Here is a 22253-nt window from a genome sequence, read left to right as displayed (position 1 = left end):
TTGGTTCCGTCGATAAATAGGATATTACGCCACTTTTTTTTACTTTCAGATCCTTCCCAGGCGATGTGGTCTTTAGCAAAAGTTTTGCACCATCATCAAATTTTTTGATGCGTATTAAAGAACCAATTTTTCGATACGACCTGGTAGCTTAGCCATATGTAGTCATCCCCCAATTGAAGAAGCATCAATAATATTATCTATTTCGGATGCATTGACCCTTGAAGATTTGAAAGGGTCAGATTCTGCAATTCTTGTAATGCATCTGTCCAGTTCTGCTGTGGTTTTTGATGAACGTCCACGTGTTTCTTTTTTATTTTGCACCCTTATAGCAAAATTAAGAGATCTGTTCATCAGTTTGGCGATTTCCCGCAAAGATTTGCCACTCCTTATAAGATTTTTAGCAATTCTGCGTTCCTCACTAGAACAATGAATATTCCGACCCATCTACATATGATATTGATTATTTTTTTTTTACTTATAACGTCTCTGTGAAGACTACTTAATATTTTATAACAATAAAAGACGTTTTTCTTTGGTTAAAATTTTTTTCCAGACTGAAGAGATCGAGTGTACCTATTATTTTCAGCAAGCTCTTTTCAATGAATTGTGACTACAAAAAATTTACGGGAAAATACAAAAATTTTTTTGGCATGCATCATATTGCCAGATGGTTTCCTTAAAGTTACCATCAAATTTTTTTCAAAAATATCAAATATTAATTAGTTATGACAGAATCTCTAAAAAAAAATTTGGTGTACCTATTATTTTCATCATGAGTGTACATACATATGTACACATATATACAGCTATTTTTGCAAGTGCAGCTCGACTTTCTTGTTACGGTGCTTCTATAATTTATTTATTTGAGCTCACTTCCACGATTCTCATTTCCTGCTCTTGTCCAAACATTTGCATTAAACTTGAGTCGGCGATAAAATAAAAGCCCAAAGAACAACAACAATAAAAACAAAAAAATCAGAGTCAAATGTATATATACATACATATATATTTTGTTTTTATATGTATGTAAACATAAATTAACGCAATACAAAAACAAACAAAATTCCCCGACTTTGTTTGCTATTCTTCTCCCATTTCGTCTTCTATATATGTATGTATGTATATATGTATGTATGTACATATATACGATATATACGCAAATTGTTTCAGGTATTACGTCGTTCATTCAGCTATTCAGCAGCTTAACCGTATCTAATGGAATTACTAAACTTTATATGGCTACTATATAGTAGCTATGTATATACATATGTATGTATGTATGTGTGTGTGTATACACTATTTGTATTGCAGGGTATTTGAGCGGCGCCTCTGTGCTTTGCCATTGAGTCCAAACTATTTGGACAGTTATAATTTATATCAGTTATACAGTTTAGTGTTATATCGACTTGTCATGCAGTTTAAATCAAGCTGAAACAACAGCAACAACAACAACAATGGCAACTTTGACAATAACAGCGCACACACTTGTAGACACACACACACACACACACACACCAACAGAAACAGAGAAACACACATACGCATACACGCATACATTTTAATCGCTCTCGAACGGTCAAGGTTGCAAAATATTTAATGAGTCAAACGCGACGACGACAGCGACGCCAGCAGCGACGTCAACGTCAACGTCAACGTTAACGTTAACATCAACATCAACGTCAACGTCAATGACTGCCTGCGCTCGCTATCTGCCTATCCGCTGCTAGCAGCGCAGTCTTCCAGTTGTAGTTGTTGCTGTTGTTGTCATTTTTGTTTATCGACCGGCACACACACACACACACACACATGCATGTGCACATAAATAGAGAGAGAGAGAGAGAGAGAGACGTGCACACATGCAAAAAACAGTTATGCGCCCGCTGCAACTGCTATCTCTCACATGTCTCTGTCTCTCTCGCTCGCTTGCTCGCTCTCCCTCTGTCTCTGTCTCTCGCTCGCTCGCCGCAGCTTTGGGTGTCGTTGACGCGCGTCGTTCACCTCTTAGCACCGCACCGCCCCATTCCGACCCAACTGCAGCTTGTTTTGTAGTTTATTTCATTATGCGCAATTGTTGCCATTGCTGCCGGCTAAAAAAGCCGAAGAAGAAGAAGAAGAAGAAGAAGCAGCAGCTGTAGAAAATGAATATGCATAAGATAAAAGAGCACTACAAATAATAATAATGATAATAGATGACAATGATAAGAGAAGTATTATAATATTATATACTAGTATAGTGTACTGCTATACTACTATATGTACTACTACACTACTATATGTACTAATATACTACTATATGTTCTACTATAGTACTATGTATGTATATGTACTACTATACTAATATATATGTATCACTATACTACTATATGTACTACTATACTAATATATGTACTACTATACTACTAAATGTACTACTATGCTTCTATATGTACTACTATACTACTAAATGTACTACTATACTACTATATGTACTAATATACTACTATATGTTCTACTATAGTACTATGTATGTATATGTACTACTATACTACTATATGTACTACTATACTAATATACATATATGTATTACTATACTACTATATGTACTACTATACTAATATATGTACTACTATACTACTAAATGTACTACTATACTAATATATATGTATTACTACACTACAATATGTATTACTATACTACTATATGTACTACTATACTACAACTACTACTATGTATGTATGTATGTATATACTAAGTAATAGTAGTAATTAGCTGCAGCTAATATCTCACATCTAGAGATGTTTATTCATATCAAATCTCTCTCTCTCTCTCTCTCGCTCTCTCTATCTCTCCCAGCTTTGCTTCAGCTCCGTTAACTGCATTTATCCAGTATCAAGCAATATCTTTCTTGGCTATTAATTAATAACGTAACGTTACGTTACGTTGCTTGCCCTTGAATCGTTGTTTTTTAGGCTTAGCTAAAAATTTTTCATTTTCTCTCTCATATCAATTTGATTTGTAACTTTTGCTTTTGCTATAATCGTAATCATGAAATCTTGATTAGCTTCAGATATACACATATTCATATAGGCCCCGATACGTACATATGTATATGAGAAGCCTCGCTGGACTTTACCAATTATCGAATTTGATCGATATTACGAAAATGATAAGAGCTATCGCTGAGTAGGAAAAAAAACTGATAAGCTCATATTGCGTATCATATATAGTAGAAGTTGCAAATCATCAGCTTTTGGGGATTACGACAAGCCTATCTAGCCTTAGACTGCCCGACCAAGAATATATATTTACAATAGAGCATTTGTCATGCCTCCCGCTGCCTAAGACTCAATTTATAAATCGATTCCTAGTCAGGCACTCCCTACTATTCATCGTATTGTAAGTAGTATTCATATAAGACAATTACCTTATTCATGTGTATGCAATTTGATTGAAATGCTCCATCTACCATATATGTAGACAATTTCCCTTTTATTGAATTTCGTTTTTATAATTGTTCCCATTCATCTGGGAGCCCCTTTGTTCAATTCTGAATTCAATTAGCAGTAAATATTTCAGATGAAAATCAGGTGTTTCACCACCTATTACGCAAAACAATCGAGGTGCCTTGCCACGCCTCGTGCCGCCTCTCCAAGAATTGCATAAGACAATGAATGTGCTTTTTAAGTGGTTTTGGGTTCGGGTAAAACCCGTCGTACAATGAAAACACAAAAAAAAAAAAAAAAAAAAAAACTAGAAAAAGTGTATAAGTAAATGCAATGAAAACCCCCAGATGAAGTTGATTCTATGAGGAAGATAAATAGAACAATATGTGATTAGGTGCATTGAATTCGAATGACGACAGGGGCAACGTATAAATATTTACTCTATAGAAAATTGATATATTAACACTAAGCATATGTACATCTATCTATTTATTTATACCTCTTAGCATTTTGTTTGACTATATATTTGAAGACTATAGCTCTGTACATATACGAGATAGAATTTTGTAACTTATTTGTTATAAAATTATTTAATCGATGAAATTAAAACTGAAATAGTTGTCGGATTTCTTAAGCTACTATTAAAAATTTTAAGCCTCTAGCTCTAATAGGTTCTGAGACTAAGAGTGACAGACAAAAGAGGACAGAGCTAAATCCATTCAGCTTGTCTGCCACGCCTAGCTCTGCATGTTACATGCATGTTTTCGCCAATTTTCAATGGGTTTAGGGTATATCAAATAAAGAGTATGTTTATAAGCTGCACAAATTTAAGATGTATGATAGTATATATTTATTAAATTTGAGTTATATTTATAGGACTTATATATGTAGATATAGGATTGGGGATGACAAGAAAACAATCATTATTCGATTATTAAATCATATGATTAATTGAAGCTACGCGACTATTAATTTCAATTAATCGATTAATCATTAATCAATTGATTTTGTTTAATGTTTTTTTTTTTTTTTTTGAAGCTCTTTTATTGTATTGCTCAGAAAATATATTATATATATACTATTATTTATTTATAAAATCTTGAATTCAGAAACAATTCCCTTATTAAATCGCCAATGGCAGTAAAATAATCGATTATTGTGCATCATATGATTAAACGTGTCATCACTAGATATAATATGTTTTCAAGCTAAAGTCAATTGAAGATTTCGGGCACAGTCACCTGTTACAGATCAGCTGTATTAGTTCAGTTACGAGACAGATGAGAATATACAATGATATATGTATGTATGTATGTATGTATGTATGTATATGAATATATAGATACGATCGTAATTTAGCATTTTCAGTGCTGCTGCCGACCTACCTCTATGTCAAAGCTTATGAGCAAGTGCAATCTCCAATAATAATAATGAAATGCAGCAACAATGCGCAACATCGACGCTAGATGGCGCTAAAAGGCATAAAATAGCAACAACAACAACAACAAGAGCAGCAGCAGCAAAAGTGCAGCCAACAAATAAAATGCAGATACGTAATGAATTATAATTAAAGAAAACGAAAAAAAAAAACAACAACAAAAAATGAAAAATGAAAAAAAAAAGAAAAGCGACTGTCGAAGCTATTAACGGCGACGATGTCTATTTATAAGCGCAGCGACAACAATATAAATAATGAGAAACACGACGATGATGATGTTAATGATGATGAATAAGAGAAAGAAGAAGAAGAATAAGCAGCAACAGCAGCAGCAAAACAAATAAAATGCAGCGTGCGATAGAAAAATGCAAAAATAACGTGGGACGTAGACGCCAAGACAGATGAGAGAGACAGACAGAGAGAGAGAGAGAGACAGAGCGGCAAAGAGAGTGAGAGGCATGCTAAAGGGCGGCAAATATGGAGGTGAAGATGGATATGGTTCGGGGTAGATGAGAGATTGTGATGGGGGCTATACGGATTGGGGGCTACGGGGAGGGTCGGGCGCTTGGGTGTCGTCGGGTCGTCGGGTCGTCGGTTAGCTGCGCATTGTTCGCACTCATTATTAAATCACCTTCAACTGCAGTTTGCACTGCAACGACCTGGCGACAGCGACGCCAGCAGCGACGCCCAGTTGCATTGATGCCTAACAAAAGCTGACAAAACTGTCAGATACTTGAAATAGATAGACAGACGGATGCAGATGCAGATGCTAGAGAGAGGCGGGCAAAGAAACAATTGAGATGGGAACTGTGCGACGCGTCCGATCATTTTGAGTGTCCCAAATATGCATATATGCACATACATATGTATGTACATATACATAAAGATATATGTACATATATACATATATATGCATATACATATATATGCATATACATGTGTATATGACTCTTGTGCATAAATAGAGAAACATTGATATGCAAGTAGTGCGGTTTATATTCAATTTCATGCAATTTTTGCTTGAAATCGATAAATATCGAATGTCCCATAGTTGCCATTCCATTCAATTCAACATTCAAATATATATAAAGTAAACTTAAGTGTAGTTTTTATACAAGCTTTGCAGTATATATTCGATTACAAGTAATTTGCGCTTGAAATCGATAAATATCGAATGCCCAATAGCGGCTATTCCATCAAATTCAACAATCAAATATATAAATAGTGAACTCAATTGTGTATATACGCATAGAAAAAGTGCTTAAGCATCATTTTGTTATCTATCGATACATTTTTGCAGTGAAATTCGGTAGGGAAAATTTGAAATATTGTCATTAAAATTGTATAATTAATTATAAAAAATTCATTAAGCGCACGAGCAGATTTACGAGCATTTTATTACACCTATTGTGTCTGTAATTGACACATGTTATGTTCATCGATATTAATCGATTCTTCAAGCCACGTGTAGTGTATTAAGTGGGAACAGCTATAGCAATGCATCTACAAGTGCAGTTCAATTTTGTTTTCCATTTGATGATATAATACCAAAATGTCAACTATCGATAAATATCAATGTGCCTGTGGAGTAATATAAATGTAGTAGTAGTAATATATAGTGCGAGTGCCAAATGGGTTTTCAAAGATATTCCAATCGAATGTGCATGCATTCAAACCCAAAAATCGATAAATATCGATTTACATTCTGCAATACAATAGAATTCCATCATCTATCACATTAACTAATTAATGTCTATAGGGTATATGCTACAGTTAGTCAAGCAATTGCTGTGAATTTTGTTCCAGCTTTGTTACTTTTGCATTATTTTCTGTTTAGGCTTGCGTGTTCCACTGACTCATGCACTGGACTCTAATATAAACGCCAGAGTTCTACGATTACAGTTGTTTTTTTTTTTCTTTTTTTTTGTTGCTTCTTCTTGCCTCTCTTTCTTTTGCTAGTTTACAGTTTGTCATGACAGCTGACAACAATCACAACAACAATAACAGTAACAGTAACAGTAACAATAACAATTGCGATATCTATTAACTGCGCCGAACATTTGTTCAGGTTCCCAAACATTTTCACATTTTTGATGGGCTCACATCAATTACAATTTCTCGATAAGTTTTTGGTTCCATTGAATGTTTTATCGAGGCCTATAAATAGCAATGCATGTGTGCGTGAGTCACTGTGTGTGAGTGTGAGTGTGTGTGAGTGAGTGTGCGTGCGCCGTATTTGGGGTATGACCAGCCCACAAATTGTAGTAATTAACCGACTTTGTCATCAATCGTGGCTGTCGTTTGCGTTGTTGTTGTTGTTGCTTATGATATATGACTGCAATTTAGATCATCAGGAATACGTTGTGAACTACATACGTCTATGTAAGGCACTCGGTTTCGTTTTAGTTTCTGTTTATTCAATATACTAGAAATTTAAGCTCATAAAGCTGATGAGTTATTGCTCGGCAATCAATTCATTTGATATTCCTGGATAGTTGATCGGGTCAAAGACTCGTAAGCCGCTTGCTATCGAATAGTCGCTTAATATTGATTAGATTCATATTTGAATTTAGCTTGAGCCTATCTATTAATTACTATATATGAATAATCGATAATCGATACGCTCACATACTTAGTAAGCATCGAGCCAGACATGAGACGCACTCGAACTGAAATTGGAATAATACTAATCGTGCAATCAGTTGACTCAGCTACAATTGCATATTATATAATCATATTTCATGAAAATTCCGTCCGGCAATCTATTGATTAACACTCGCAGCACTTCATAAATTATATTATTTGTAATCCGTGTAATCGCAATCGATAACCTTTTTTTTTCGCTTTTGTCTTTGTTTGCTTTCGATAAGCGCTATCTCGAGACGCATCTATGAATCAATCATTGCCATTCTATTACTATTATTATTATTATTAATATTTCTTTCTCTATATATGCATATGCATATACATATATAGCGAACCGTTTCTAATCAGCGTTGACGTTTCAACCTCAACTGCAGTGTCCGACTCTTTCGCATGTTCCGTCTGCGATCTGTCTGCGTCATTTCTAATCCCCAATCGCATTCCCATACGCCGTCTCATTCTCATTCTCATTTCTTCTATCAATGTCACACGTTGTCCGCATAAAGTGCTCTAGATTATTTCTGTTTATATTTGACTTTTCTTTAGATAGTGAGGTGCTTAAGATAATGGACTTTCCTTTAGATAGTGCCGTACGAGGCTAAACTAAATGACATTATCTGTGCATATAACTGAAATACTACGTTGGTTATATCACAAGCTATATTTGGAACTTGTAGTCCCATAGTTGATGGAAGTTTTATGTTTTGTTATACTCATTTGTTGTAACTAATCGAGAATTTACAAATGTACATACATGGAATCATCATGATGTGGTAAACGATCTATATGATCTATTTAGTATGATATCAATATGATCTACTTGATATTCGATCCATGTGATATATCTGCCTTAAGATCTATATTGTATAACGTCTATATAATTGCATGAGGTATCTGCTATACGATCTATTGTAGATAATATATGATACTATATCTAGTATAATATATGATATATATATTATATATGATATATCTGTTAAACATAATGATCTACCTCATATACGATCTATCTGGCATTACGATCTATCTAGTATACCATCATTATGGTCTATCTACTATGTCTGGTATACGATCTATTATAAACTATAGTATCCTAGATGATCTCTCGTAATCTCATCAACGTTTAATACACTCTCTTCACTTTTATAGAGTATACCTTAGTTGAGCGTAATTCAAGTGACTTCCAGCCTTGTTTCCCAACCCTTCTTTCTATTTATATTCTATTATAAACTTTGTTTCTTGATTAGATAAGCCTTTGAATAACAGTGTCAATAGCTGAGGCAAAAGCAAAAGAAATAAAGTTGAATAAAAAAAAAAGATAAAATAAAATAAAATAGACTTAACCCGTTTTATAATTCGCACGAGGTTTATCAAAGTCTTTGCGTCCATGGGGGAGGCGTTGAGTGGCTAGGGGAGGGGTAGAGTGTGAGGGCAGGGTTTGTTTGGCATGCCTAGCGAACGCATGAAACATGTTTTTACGACCCAGATTAGATATGGTATACCCCACGGCTGCCGCCCCCACTCTGGCCACGCCTCTGGCTGCCTTGCAGCTGCGTTGTTTTCTCTATCTCTCTTTCATATTTCCTTCTATTTTTTGTTTTTTTTTATGGTCTACCTTTTCGATTGTGTTCAGAGCAGTTAATTTCAAACGAAAACGCGGCCATAAATCGCACAAAAATAGATTCGAAAAGTGCGAGCGGCAAGGCATGGGAATCGGGTAGAGCGGGTAGCGGGTAACGGGTAACGGGAATCGTGAATCGGGTAAGGCCATAATGCAGGCCAGCTGCTGCTGCTTGCGGCTGCTTGCGGCTGTTGAAGCTGCCAACGGAGCGGGCCGGAACGGACGGACAGTCAAAAGTTCAATGTACAAGAGAAGAGCGAGAGAGAGAGAGAGAGAGAGAGAGAGAGAGAGAGAGAGATATATATGCATATATGATAATGCAGCACATCTAAGAATCAACCCCTCTCACATCGCCCCCCTCCCCCTGCCCCCCACATCTCCCCTAGCTCCTCGTCTTTCGCTGCAATTTCGCACTGTTATGTGAAAATTTGCATATGGATTTGCCAGAAATTTTGCAGTGGCAATCGTAGCTGTTATATGAGCATAACTGTTATACATATACAGAAGTAATCATATATATGTATGTATATATATGTGTGTGTGTGCACATGTGTGAGCTTCATTTATCAGTTTTGCTGACCAAGTTCAGCACATGCTTAGCTCTCTCTCTCTCACACACACACACACTCTCTCTCTCTCCCTCTCGTTTTATATTACGCTGATGTCTCGTAATTGGAATACTTTTTTTTTTGTTTAATTTATTATTTATGTTTGTTGCTGCTGTTGTTGTTGTTGTTGCAATTTATTGCACATTTTTAATTTTCAAGCTGACGACGCGCAAACACAAATACTCGCAATACAACAACAACAACCACAATAACAACAATAACAATAACAGCAAGTGAATTGCTGACTGCCATCAAAACAGCTGTAAAAACAGCTGCAAGAGGAAATAAAGCAAAAATAAATAAAATAGAAATGGAGGGGAGACAAAGAAAAACAGAAATTTAATTAAGTATTTAGAATAGATGTTAGTATGTGTACTAGCATATAATACATACACACATACATATATGCATTTACTATGTATATTTAATGTGTACATACTGGTGTATGTATAGATATATATATGTGTGTGTGTGTGTGTGTGCGAATAGATGCATACACATGCATTCAAATGTTTTCTATTGGAATATTTATAAAGAATTTACGCAAATTAAAAATCTCTATCAATATATAATAGATGAAAAGTTGACTTTTTGTAAAATATCATTATTATGCATATACATACTATTATATATGTATAATATATATGTACATGTATTGTCTTTGGAATATACAATATACATATGTATATATAACTATAGTTAGTATTGTTAATTGAATAATGGAAATCCCTAGACAACGTGCCTATCTATAATGCCATAATTATATTGTCTATAAAATATAATATATATAATTTATCCAATTTCTCCATATATATTTAGCTAATCTTAAGTTATTTACTGTTTATTTAATATATGTATGTACATACTTCTATCTAGATCTATATTAAAATTACTCAAACAAAACACTTTTGCGTTTCTTTTTCATCTCTTTTGAGTCTGTTCTTTATCCTTTGGTAGACTTGGTCGACTTCCTTTATTTATTAACTTATCTTTCCACTTTCTTCTACGTTTTTCCTAACTTCTTTTTTTGCCTCTCCTTTAGTTAGTTTTCTATTATGTATTGCATGTCCTTATCCTTGTGTTTTTATACCCTGAACCCATTGAAAATGGGAAATCAGGGTATAATGGTTTTGTTAAAAGTATGTAACAGGCAGAAGGAGGCGTGGCAGACCCCACAAAGTATATATATTCCTGATCAGGGCGACAAGCTGAGTTGATTTGGCCCTGTCCGTCTGTCTGTCCGTCCGTCCGTCCGTCCGTCCGTCCGTCCGTCCGTATGTATGAACGCGTCGATTTCAGAAGATATAAGAGCTAGAGACTTCAACTTTTTTTTAAAATGTCCGTATATATCACGCGCATATCGAGTTTATCACTAAAAAACGATAACTCATTCCGATACTTTTTTATCGATAAAAAACCTTATCGAAGATCACTTAAAAAATTATATCTCCTACATCTTTCAAGCTAGAGTCTCCAAATTTAAAATGTATACTAAGATTCATTTTATACAATTTCGGTTTTTGTTAAAATTTACCCCCCACCCCTAAATCAACCCCCTCACCCTCATCTTTGTAAAAGTCGTATATCAAATACTAGAGACTTGTGCTTCGGTGTACACATACATTTTAACATTATGATTACGTTCTGAAAGTTTCATTACACTCGTACGTCTAGAAATTAAATTATTCAACAAATAAGTTCTCATAATATTGCCAACACTGCAGCGCAACCCAAGCGCAATCGCCTGTATATGTGAGTGTGTGTATATGCGTGTGTTTGTTTGTATGCGTGTGTGTGCGTGTGTTTGTTTGTATGCGCGTGTGCGTGTGTGTGTGCGTGTGTGTTTGAAATATCAGTTTGAAATATCAGTTGCTTGTAGGGTTCAGGGGATCTCGTAGTCGAGCAGTCTCGACTAGAGCTTTCTTACTTGTTATCCTTGTCCTTTGTAATTCTTCTACTTTGTGTCCTGTTTGTCTATTTCCTTTTATCCTTTCTACTTTTCATTTATCGTTGCATATTATTAATGGTCATACGAATTCTCTTCACATTTTGCTTAAGCTTCATTCGTATTCTTTCTGCTTCTTCTTCATTTGTCTCTGTTTTGCTCAATTTTACACTCGTAACTCCCCAACGGGTTCTTTGACTTAACAAACACCTTGTTGTGCCTGACAAAGGCTGCTTGCTGTAATACATTAGATTGATTGCCTTAAAGGTGAGGCGAATTTCAATTTCCACGTCAAGGGAATAAATTGAATTGAAGTTGAGGCAATGAATAGCTCGGTTTGCATATGAAATGCTTTGCATATGCTCTATGGAATGCTGTGGTTAATGCTGTAGCTAAATATAGAAACATACACACACATACACACACACACATACACTTGGGAGTGTGCAGGTGTAATTAAATGCGGAAGTTTTAGACATCAAACTGAAATGTTGCGGGCGAACGCTAAAGAGGCTAACCAGATGTCAAAAGGCACGTGCGAGGGTTGCCACGAAAGAGCTAAGATGAAGAAAAATATTCATATTTACCTAAAAATATAATAATATAATATTATATTTATAATATACGACAGGAATCATAACAGTAATAGATGTTGTTGTTCCAGTTGTAGCGACAGATGGAAGTCAATGAGCTGCATCGAGTGAGTGCAGTACGCCTAATTAAGTGTTATACTGTTATACTCTTATACACATTGTGTAATTAGTTCAACTGCAGTGTTGATTAGTGCCAGGTGAGGCAGCTAATGCAATTAACCAACACTGCTATGCACAGTTGACTGACCACTAAATACCGTTGCATTTGATTGCAAGGCAAATTGTGCATTTGCCGTAGTGTTGAAAAATTTGGCTTTGCTTTAGCTTGGAGAGTGCTGCAAAGTGATGTAGTATAGCCGTGTGCACTCAGCGGTGCTAGTAGCTGTCCGCAGTGTTGGTTAAAGCTTAGAATTATAGTGTTGGCATAGGTTAAATTGTGTATCTCCAGTGTTGGCTAGGGACAAATACGTCATCTGTTTCTATAGTGTTTCCTAGTGCTAAATTCTGCATCTTCAGTGTTGGCTAAGTCGTACATATACATATGCAGTGCTGGTTAACGTTCACTTTTACCCATTTAGTGTTGGCTAAAGCGTTTTTCTGCATCTTTAGTGTTGATGAATGCCAACTAACGTATCTCCAGTGTTGGCTAACATTCTCTACGTATTTGGCTCAAGCAGAAAGCGATAAGTGTTGACTAACAGTTATATGGAAAAATATCAGCTAAAAGTAACCAAAAGCAAGACAAAAGATAAAACACCTACAAATGAAACAACAACAAACAAATTTTTGGCTGTAGAAAAGTTTAAATCATTTCGACAGCGAAACGCTAGCAAAACAAAACGAAGCGAAACAATGCAATGGAAGAATTGCAAGACAACTACGTTTAAAGTTGCTAAAGCTGTCTCTCTCTCTCTCTTGCTTCCTCCCTCTCACTCTCACACTCTTTCTCTGTCTTATCTTTGCCTCTCTTCTTCTTCTTTGCTTCATGCAACGCCAATTAATAGCGAATTGTTTGTGAAGCCCAATCAATTGCGCGACGAAGACAGCAACAGCGAAAGAGTGAGAGGGATATAGAGTAATGATGATAGGGGCACACGGTGCGTGTGTGTGTGTGTGTGCGAGTGTGTACATAATACATTATTGAATTGCTTAGTATAAAGATAATATAATCCTATTCTATTCTATCTCAATCCTCTAGTATTGTGCGAAACAAAAGCTGATTTCTCAATAGAATTGAATGGGATTTACGTGTGCTTTGTTGTTGTACATCTCTTTCTCCCATCTCTCTACTTCTCTGTCTCTCCCTATGTCAATTCTCGCTCTATGTCTCAGTGTTTCTTTGAAACCTTTCAAATTACCAAATGTAAAGGCAACAGAGCCCCTACCCTTAGCCCCCATGTGCAATTCCATGAATGAAGCTTCCCATTTGGGCGCGCCAGATGAGATAACATATGAATGCCCGCGACGAAGCTTTGAATACTAAATTATAGTATTTTCTTTTAGTTGGAGCTAGGCGGCAGGGGTAGATGCGGAGTGGGGGAGTGCTGGATATACCTACATATGCATACATACATACATCTACTTGGGAGTGAATGAAGCTTATGTGCTAAGAGCCGTTCTTTCATGTTGGAGACACAATTTAAGTTTTGAATGCGGGATTTACATTTAAAGCGTTCTTTAGATAGTGCTACGCAGCTGTAGTGTTGCATAACGTTAATGTAAAGTTGCTTGATATTGTGCAGACTGTAGACTGTAGAAGGTGCCTGGAATGAGGAATGTTCGTTGAATAATTACGTAATTTCTGGCATTTCCAGTGTTGCTTAATCTATCTAAAAAGGCAATTTTTCGCATGTGACTCTGGAAATCAAAATATTTTGCATATATTTCTGCTGTGTTAGTAAATAGTGGTAACATGATTGCTAAAATGTTGATTAAAGTACAGTTTCTGTGTTTCAGTGTTGGTTAATGATTTGTCACGTCAGTTCTAGCATTGAACTGTCAATTAGAGCATTGCAGTATGTAGTTCTAGTCTTACTAACGCTTGCAAACGAGCTCAAGTAGTGTTTGGCAACTCAAATATGCAACAGTAGTGTTGAACAGTTCATTAAACAAGTGTAGTAGTGTTGTATTGCTCAGTTTTGAGCTAGGTATTGGCTTTTCAAGTGCAACTAGGCCTGAATGCACCAAAAGTAATAGAGTTTACTGTTGCCAGTGTTGGAAAGCTGCTTAAGTTACTCACGAGGTGCTCATTCAGTTCAACTAAAGAAGTCAGGAGGTTGCCGTCCACTTCCACTCCACAGCCAACTTCGATCAGAACACGTCTTACAACACTGTGAATTCCATAGAGTTGAAGCCAAAGTCTAAAGTTTTCTTAAAGTGCTGGCAACAAGAAATTTAACAAAAATAGAGGCAGTCAACAGAGGGGGGAGGAGGCAGGATGGCCAATTTTATACTTGGCTGCGCACTGCTGCAGCTGACCCAAACTGCTCTATGGCTCTCTCTCTCTCTCTGTCATTGTCCATCTCTCTGTTTGTCAGTCTCTTGGCTGTTTCCTCTATGTCTCATTTATCTTATGTATCTGCGCTCTCTCATTCTCTTCTATGGCGTCTAAGCCTCTTAAGCTGTTGGTAGTCTCAGCCGCAAATTAAATTTCCAGTTCAACAGAAATTTAATGGCACACAGGGTGACACATGGGCACTCCGGGCACATGGCACATGGTACAGGGTGTAACAAACACACACATACACACACACACACACACTCGCACAATACACAGACAGAATGAAAGTTTGTTTTTAAAGTTGTTTTGTCGTCCCGCAGTTATTCCCATCTTTTGCTCTCTGTGTCTCTCTCATTCCCATTCTCTCTCTCTCTCTCTCTCTCTCTGGCAGTAAGAGTTGCCCAGGATAATAATCAGCCATGTCGGCATACAAAGTGCACCTACCTAGCTCAGCCAACTCATCTAGCTACCTGGCTGTCTACCTTACCAGCTGCTATCCACGCCCCTGACTCGGTTTGCGGGGCGAGCGAGCGAGCGAGCGAGTTGGGGGAGGGGAGTCTGGGGTGGTTGCTTTTCCACATTCATAACAAGGCATGTCCGTTGTCGCCCTTCCTTGTGTACCTTCTCACCCGCTCCGCTCTTCGTCCTCCTGCTGCTGCATACACGCGGGGCCATACGTAACCGTTAAAAACTCTGCAAAAACACACACAGAAAATCGATAAATTTTTGCACTTGCCAAAGAGCAGACGCCTGGGCATGGACCGCTGGGCGATGGGTGGGGCAGGCAGAGAGTGACAGATGGAGTGTGGGAGAAGAGAGAGAGAGCAGGAGAGGGAGTGTGGCCAAAGGGGAGGACAGGGTTGAATGGGAGAGCGTTGTTGCCTCAAGCTTCTTCTGCTGCTTTTACTGCGTTGTAGCGGCATTTGCCTTCAGGACAACTTAACGGCTGTTGTTGTTGCTGTTGCTATTGCTGCTGCTTCTTCTCTTTTCGCATTCGCCTCTGCACACAGTTTGGCTCGTTGTATGTATGTATATATGTGTGTGTGTGTGTGCCTGCCCTTTGGCTGCCCTCGCTGTTAGTTTTTCTTGTATGGCGACTTTTATTTTATATATGCCACTCACACACACACAGACACACAGGCATGCATATATACATACTTGCATACACACGAATATATACATGCATATATGTGTGTATGTATATGTATATAGCACATGCAATGTGGCTCACAGGCGTGGCTGTTGAATGGGCCGCATTGGGTGGCTCTGCTCGCAAGGATGCTGCCAGTCGGCACACACACACACACACTCATTTATATACATTGGCAAACACATGCACTTGCACATGCACATAACGGCACATGTGGCCTGTCTCAGTGGCGCTGCCAGCGTCGCAGCTGCTGCGCAGCCACTTTTAAACAGAAATGCAAAACAAAAACAGAAAACAAAACAAAAAAAAAAAAAAAAAAGTTATTCAAGCTGCAAATTTTAATTATTTGTTGATGTTGTAGCTGTAGTTGTTGTCGGTGTTGTTTCTGGCGCAACTTTAAAGCCCACGCAAAACAGAGATGTTAACAGAGAGCGAGAGCGCGAGCGAGCGAGAGAGCCGACTTGAAGAGCGTCAGCAGCAGAGCTTATTAAAAGCAAAGCTCTTGCGATGTTTTTGTTTTGTTTTGAGTTGTTTTTTTTTTTTTTTTTTTTTTTTTTTTTTCGTTTTTTCATCGTTTTGCTTTTTGTGTCCATTAAAGTTGCATTTTCAACTGGGGATGGGGCAAGTGAAAATAGATTAAAATCAAATTGAGAGAACAGAGAACAAACGATAACTGACAGCAGCAGAAAGAAAGTTCTTTTTGCTCGCAATTTGTTGTTGTTTTTCAATTTCTTTAGCTAATGCGTCGAAGAGCTTTTCATGTGCTTGAAACTGGACGAAAGAAAACAAAAGCACGTCAAAGTAATTAAAGCAATTAAATAAAGTGTGGAAGTCTTTGATAACAAAGAAGAAAATTTAAATATACATTAAAAATATATAAATAAATAAATACATATAAATATATACATAAATATAAATATATACATACATATAAATATATACATACATATAGTATAGTAAATAAGTATATCTATATCTAATGTCCAAGTAGAAATAATAATCAATGAAATGGCATATTAAATGGCTCCTATAGTTAATTAAATATGCCTTAGAAAATACAAATGAAATTCGATAAGAGGCAAGCCTGAAATTCGAATGGCATAGAAGGGAGGGAATGCCATGGCAGGCAATGGAATGGAATATTAAATTGCAAATAGAAAGCTATTTTATAATTAAAGCCTTATGCAATCAATAATAAACGCACACGCATACTAATTTGCTATCTTTCTCTCTCTCTCTCTCTCTCTTACTCGTTGCAGGTAAGCCATCAAAACGAAAGAAACTCGAAGCTGGCAACTCGAAACTTGCAACTCGAATTCAAAGGAGCTCGCAAATTGGCAATCGTTGGCAACGCGGGCACGGGCACAGGCACAGGCACTGGGCAACGGGGGGCAGCAACATCGTGGTGTGATTGCAGAGGAAAGGGAATCTCTCTTTCTCTCTCTCTCTCTCTGTGTGTGTAGAGTTCTCGGGGTTGCGAGCGGCTCAATTTCGTTTGCATGCACACATTGTATGTAAAGATGTGTGCGTGTGTGTGTGTGTGTCTGTATTGCTGTAGGTCGATATGATTGATGAGAAATGGCAGCTAGCAGGAGCAGCAGCGTCGACGTCGTCGTCGTCGTCGTCGTCGTTGGATTTTAAAGCTGAATGAGCCAGACAGAAGCCGCCGTCGCCTGGTGTTGCGCAGCATATATGTGCATACATACGTATATATGCATGTCGGATATTTCTCCAGATTAGATAATTATGCACTGCACTTTTGCCCTTCTTTCACTTGCTAATCAACTGTCCGCGACCTCGTGGGGACCACACTCGATATTAGTGTTAACTAACATCTCACTCAGCCAATATTACCCAATACTATGCATGAACGGACATATCGATAAGATATTCTATTCGAATAATACTATCGTCTTCGTTTAAAGCTACATACATATTTATGTGTGTATAAGAGTAAGCAGAGGGGGGTGGTAGCGCAGCTTTAAAGCGTGCTGTTGTTTCGCATGCTTCATTCTTTAAAAATAGCTATCACTGAAGTTTGGCAACGTTGCAGCTTTGCATTCCGCTGCTCTGCGCAGCGTCGCTAACCTCTGTCTATATCTCTCGCTCTCGCCCGTTCGCTCTCTCTCTTTCTGTCTCTCTCTGCCCTTCTCTGTCTATGTGCCATTATTATTTAATGAATTAATAACCGACCGAGCCGTGTATGCGGGTGTCTGTTTCTCATGGCTACCCCTCCCACTGGCGACAACATTTGCCTGACGTGTGTGACGTTCGCTTTGTCGGGTCAAACGCGTCGCACGTTAATCACAACTCAAACGCAACGGCTCAAGCGTCAGCAGCTGCGACGCAACCGTTTAAAAAAGAAATTTTAATAATGACGGCTGACTTGGGGTGGATTATGGCATAGGCCGCAGCAGCAGAAGTAGAAGCAGCAACGAACAGCAGAGGCAGCAGAATCGCAGATGTTGCTGCTTGACATGTTGGGCACACATTGCGGCAACATGTTGCTGCAACATGCTCTATGTTGCCGTTCGCATAGGCCGCAGCAGCAGAAGTAGAAGCAGCAGCGAACAGCAGAGGCAGCAGATACGCAGATGTGACAACAAACATGCTGCAACATGCTCTATGTTGCCGCTCGCTTCACACATGTTGCTCGAGCACGTCGCATTGTCATGCTGCTTTGTCGCACTCACTCGCTTGCTCACACACACAAACACACACAGACATACAGAGGCACACGCGGCTCACGAAAATGAGCAGCGTAGCTATACGCTCGTTCTCGCTCATTTTGGTCGCTTCAAGCTGCGCGCTAGCTCTCATTCACACCGCAACATGTGTGAAGCTGTCTACCGGCCGGCCGGGTTCGTGTCCTCAATAAATATGAAGAGCCAGCATTAAGGCGCATCGCTCAAATGCAACTAATAAATTTTACATTCTATGCAAATTGATGCGCGCTGCACTCGGATTAGCGTAGATTGGCCCAGGCGTGCACAATGGGGTCAAACCTGTTTAGCCACTTGATAAAGCCATCATCATCTTGAGCTGGCCTTCAAACGATTACTGAATGCACCTGCTGGCCTAAGATACAGATACACAAACACATAAAAAGAGAACAAGAAGAAAAAAGTAGGAATGTCTGACGAAATTGTAAAAAAAAAATGTTGAATTTGGATTCATCTGCAGCTTGATTGGCTTTAAGTATGTTGGGCGAGAATTGTGTTGAATTATTCATAACTAAGTTCATTCGAACTAGTTAATTCAGTCAGTTTGAGCTGTGTAATCACATCATTGTTTACTTTAAATCTAGCCTTAATTATTAATAATATTAATAGTTCATGAACTATTACCTTCTTTTGGCATAGGCAGCAGATTGAATTCATTAGATTAGATTCACTTCATTGCTGAGTTTAGTTCCAAGATCTGTTAATTCATAATTTTATCAGAAGTAGTTCATGAACGAGCAAACTCTAAATGATCATATTATATACACAAATATTATAGTTCACAGCTGGAACCTATTCATTCACTAACTTACCTAGTCAGAGGAGTGAACTATATATAACTAATATGAACTTGTTCAAAAAAAGTTGTCCATAGATTGTCATTGGTTTTCTTGCAGCTAAACTAGTCCAGTTCAACTTGTTCATTAGGAGAAATATCGATATTACGCTGAACTTTAATCGATGTTTATCGATATATATTAAGTAAACTGTAAAGATAGATAGAGATATGGATGGAGTCTACTAATGAATGAATGAAAGTAAATGAATAAATGAATAAAGGAATGAGTGATCTGTAATTATAAATATAGATGGAATATAATGAATGGATGAATGAATGAATGGATAGTCAAGCAATTCGAGTTGCATAAGTTTATTTAGCTATACATATGTCGTTAAATATATCGTTATATATATCGTAAAACGAACATATGATCTAATAATATAAATATTGAGCGAAATGAATGATTGAATGCAAAGTTTATCTCTCTGAGTTGCAAAGGTTGTTAGCTAAACATATATCGTCAGATATATCGCTAGATATATCGCATGCGTACACACAAATCTAATAATCTGTTGTTCTTTCTCCCCCACTGGTCGTACAGGACAATGGAGCAGCAGCCGTATGTCAAGAGCCTCGGACACTTGCAATCCCATCAGCAGCAGCAGCAGCAACAGCAGCAGCAACAACAACAGCAGCAGCAGCAAATGCATCACCACCATCACCAGCAGCAGCAGCATCAACAGCATCAGCAACAACAGCAGCAGCAACAGCAGCAACAGCAGCAGCAACAGCAGCAGCAGCAACAACAACAGCAGCAGCAGCAGCAATCGTCGAGGTCGGCAGCTAGTCCGCTGTCGCCTCCGCGTCCTGGACCGGGCAGCGCGGCGGCCGCAGCTGCGGCGAATAGCTACGCCAAGTTTGCGGATGCGCCGCAACATTTTATACAGCCACCGGCGTACAGCATTGGGATTGCGCCGGTGGCCAACTATCATCGGGAGAGTCCATATATGCGGATACCTCAGCTGCAGGCGTCGGTGCCGGAGTTTCAGCGGGCGGCGCGTGCAGCGACGGTGGCTGCCGCCGCTGCTGCCGTTGGCGGTGGCAAAGGCGGCCCGGGCAGCAGCAGCGGCGGCAGCATTGGCGTTGTCGCCTCAACCGCCGGCCCAGGCAGTAGCAGCGGCGGCGGCGTCCTCCAAGTGGCCGGCAGCATGGCACCGCCAGGCGCCCAGCCCGGCGGCGTTCTCGTCATGGAGGCCATGTCGCATTACCAGTCGTTGCATTACAACAACGAATACCTGACCAATGCCGCAGCCTTGGCAGCGGCTGGACAGCGCCAGCAGCAGCAGCAACAGCAGCAGCAGCAGCAGCAGCAGCAACAACAGCAGCAACATCCGTCGCTGTCTGAGCCGCCGGGCAGCGTGGGTCAGCCGTATAAGAAGCAACGGCTGAGCGATGCCAATGTCAGCAACATGAATCACCTGCCACACCAGCAACAGCAGCAGCAGCAACAGCAACAGCAACAGCAGCAGCAGCAACGCTCCTCGCCAGCTCAGCAACACAACAGTAGGCAGAGCAATCATGAGACGGAGCAGTCGCGGCGCGTGTTGCACATGTCCGCTGGCTCGGTGCTGACGCCGCTGGCCATGCAGCAGCTCAAGGTGGAAACGCTGCCACAGCAGCAACAACAGCTGCAGCAGCAGCTGCAACAGCTGACGTCCCAGGTGCATGCGGCACGTGGCATGGTGCCGCCGCCCACGGTGTCAGCATCCAATGCGCAGCTGATCAGCTTCTCCACCAGCAGCAGTAGCAGTAGCATCAGCAGCAGCAGCAACAACAACAACAACAGCGGCAGCAGCAGCAATGCCCAAGCTTCAGTAGCAGCAGCTGCAGCAGCGGCGGCAGCAGCAGCCGCAGCAAGTAGCACAGAAGCATACCATCCACAGGTGACGAATCGTTGAGACGTTGAAGCCAGTGAATGACATTAGCTGAACGATAGATTAATCATCGAATTAAGATCAAGCACAGGAGCAACTTAAGAAATTCCATCTATATTGGAATAACTTGAAAAACTTGAGACATTCGATCGATAACAGAGAATACTATATAGAGAATGTATACTAATACTAATACACACATGGAAATCCATAAATCTTGTTAGAAATTTGAGCAAATGTATATCAGAGAAGATCTATCTATTTTTAATAGAGAAAATATACATAAATGGAGTTAATTCTATATCTAGAGTCACTTATTTCATTCATATATATAATAATGAGCAAAAGAGTCACAATTTTGCACAAAGAATAGCCCTTTAATAGAAAGAATAGACACTCATAGGGTCACTTCTCATCCATACCAAACAAAGGTGGATAGTTCCTAGAAATCTCGTGAAAATTTGAAGACAACTATCTCTAATAGGAAGAATATCCACAAACTGAGTTGCTTTTCTATATAGAGAATATCTAGTTTTGATACAGAAACTTCTCATCATAGAAGGAAGATCAAGATAAAGCAAAGTAGATGTATAGCTAGACAGCTCTAAGACATTCATTAATTTTTGTGAGACATTCGAGAAGATCTATCTATATCATAGAAGAACAATCTTTAGTAGAGAGAATATACACAAATAGAGGCTTTCCTCAGCCTAATCTAAAATTAAGATTAAGCAAAGGTAATTACTTCTTAGAAATCCATAAATATGTGTGAGAAATTCAGAAAAAAATCAGAGAAATAATCAGAGATCTATCTCTAATAGAGAGCATATACACAAATAGAGTAACTTATCATCTTTAACCAATTCATATTCTATACAATTAAAGCCTTAAATTA

General features: G+C 38.6%; 1 protein-coding gene across 4 annotated transcripts in view; it reads left to right on the top strand.

The window, feature by feature from the left end:
• The window catches only part of Smr (nuclear receptor corepressor smrter), a 76078-nt gene that overhangs the window by 24092 nt on the left and 29733 nt on the right, over positions 1-22253 (top strand). For all 4 annotated transcript variants that reach the window (XM_089264908.1, XM_089264907.1, XM_089264906.1 and 1 more), the window contains exon 3: positions 20026-21367. In XM_089264908.1, coding sequence (XP_089121034.1) covers positions 20026-21367 — 1342 coding nt within the window. The remainder of the gene's footprint in view (positions 1-20025; positions 21368-22253) is intronic.

The sequence above is a fragment of the Drosophila navojoa genome, chromosome X, assembly GCF_054131105.1.
Source record: "Drosophila navojoa isolate 15081-1374.11 chromosome X, UAZ_NAV_1.0, whole genome shotgun sequence".
NCBI classification, from domain to species: domain Eukaryota; kingdom Metazoa; phylum Arthropoda; class Insecta; order Diptera; family Drosophilidae; genus Drosophila; species Drosophila navojoa.
Note: the sequence above shows the minus strand (reverse complement) of the source record. Positions and strands in the feature narration are given on the sequence as shown.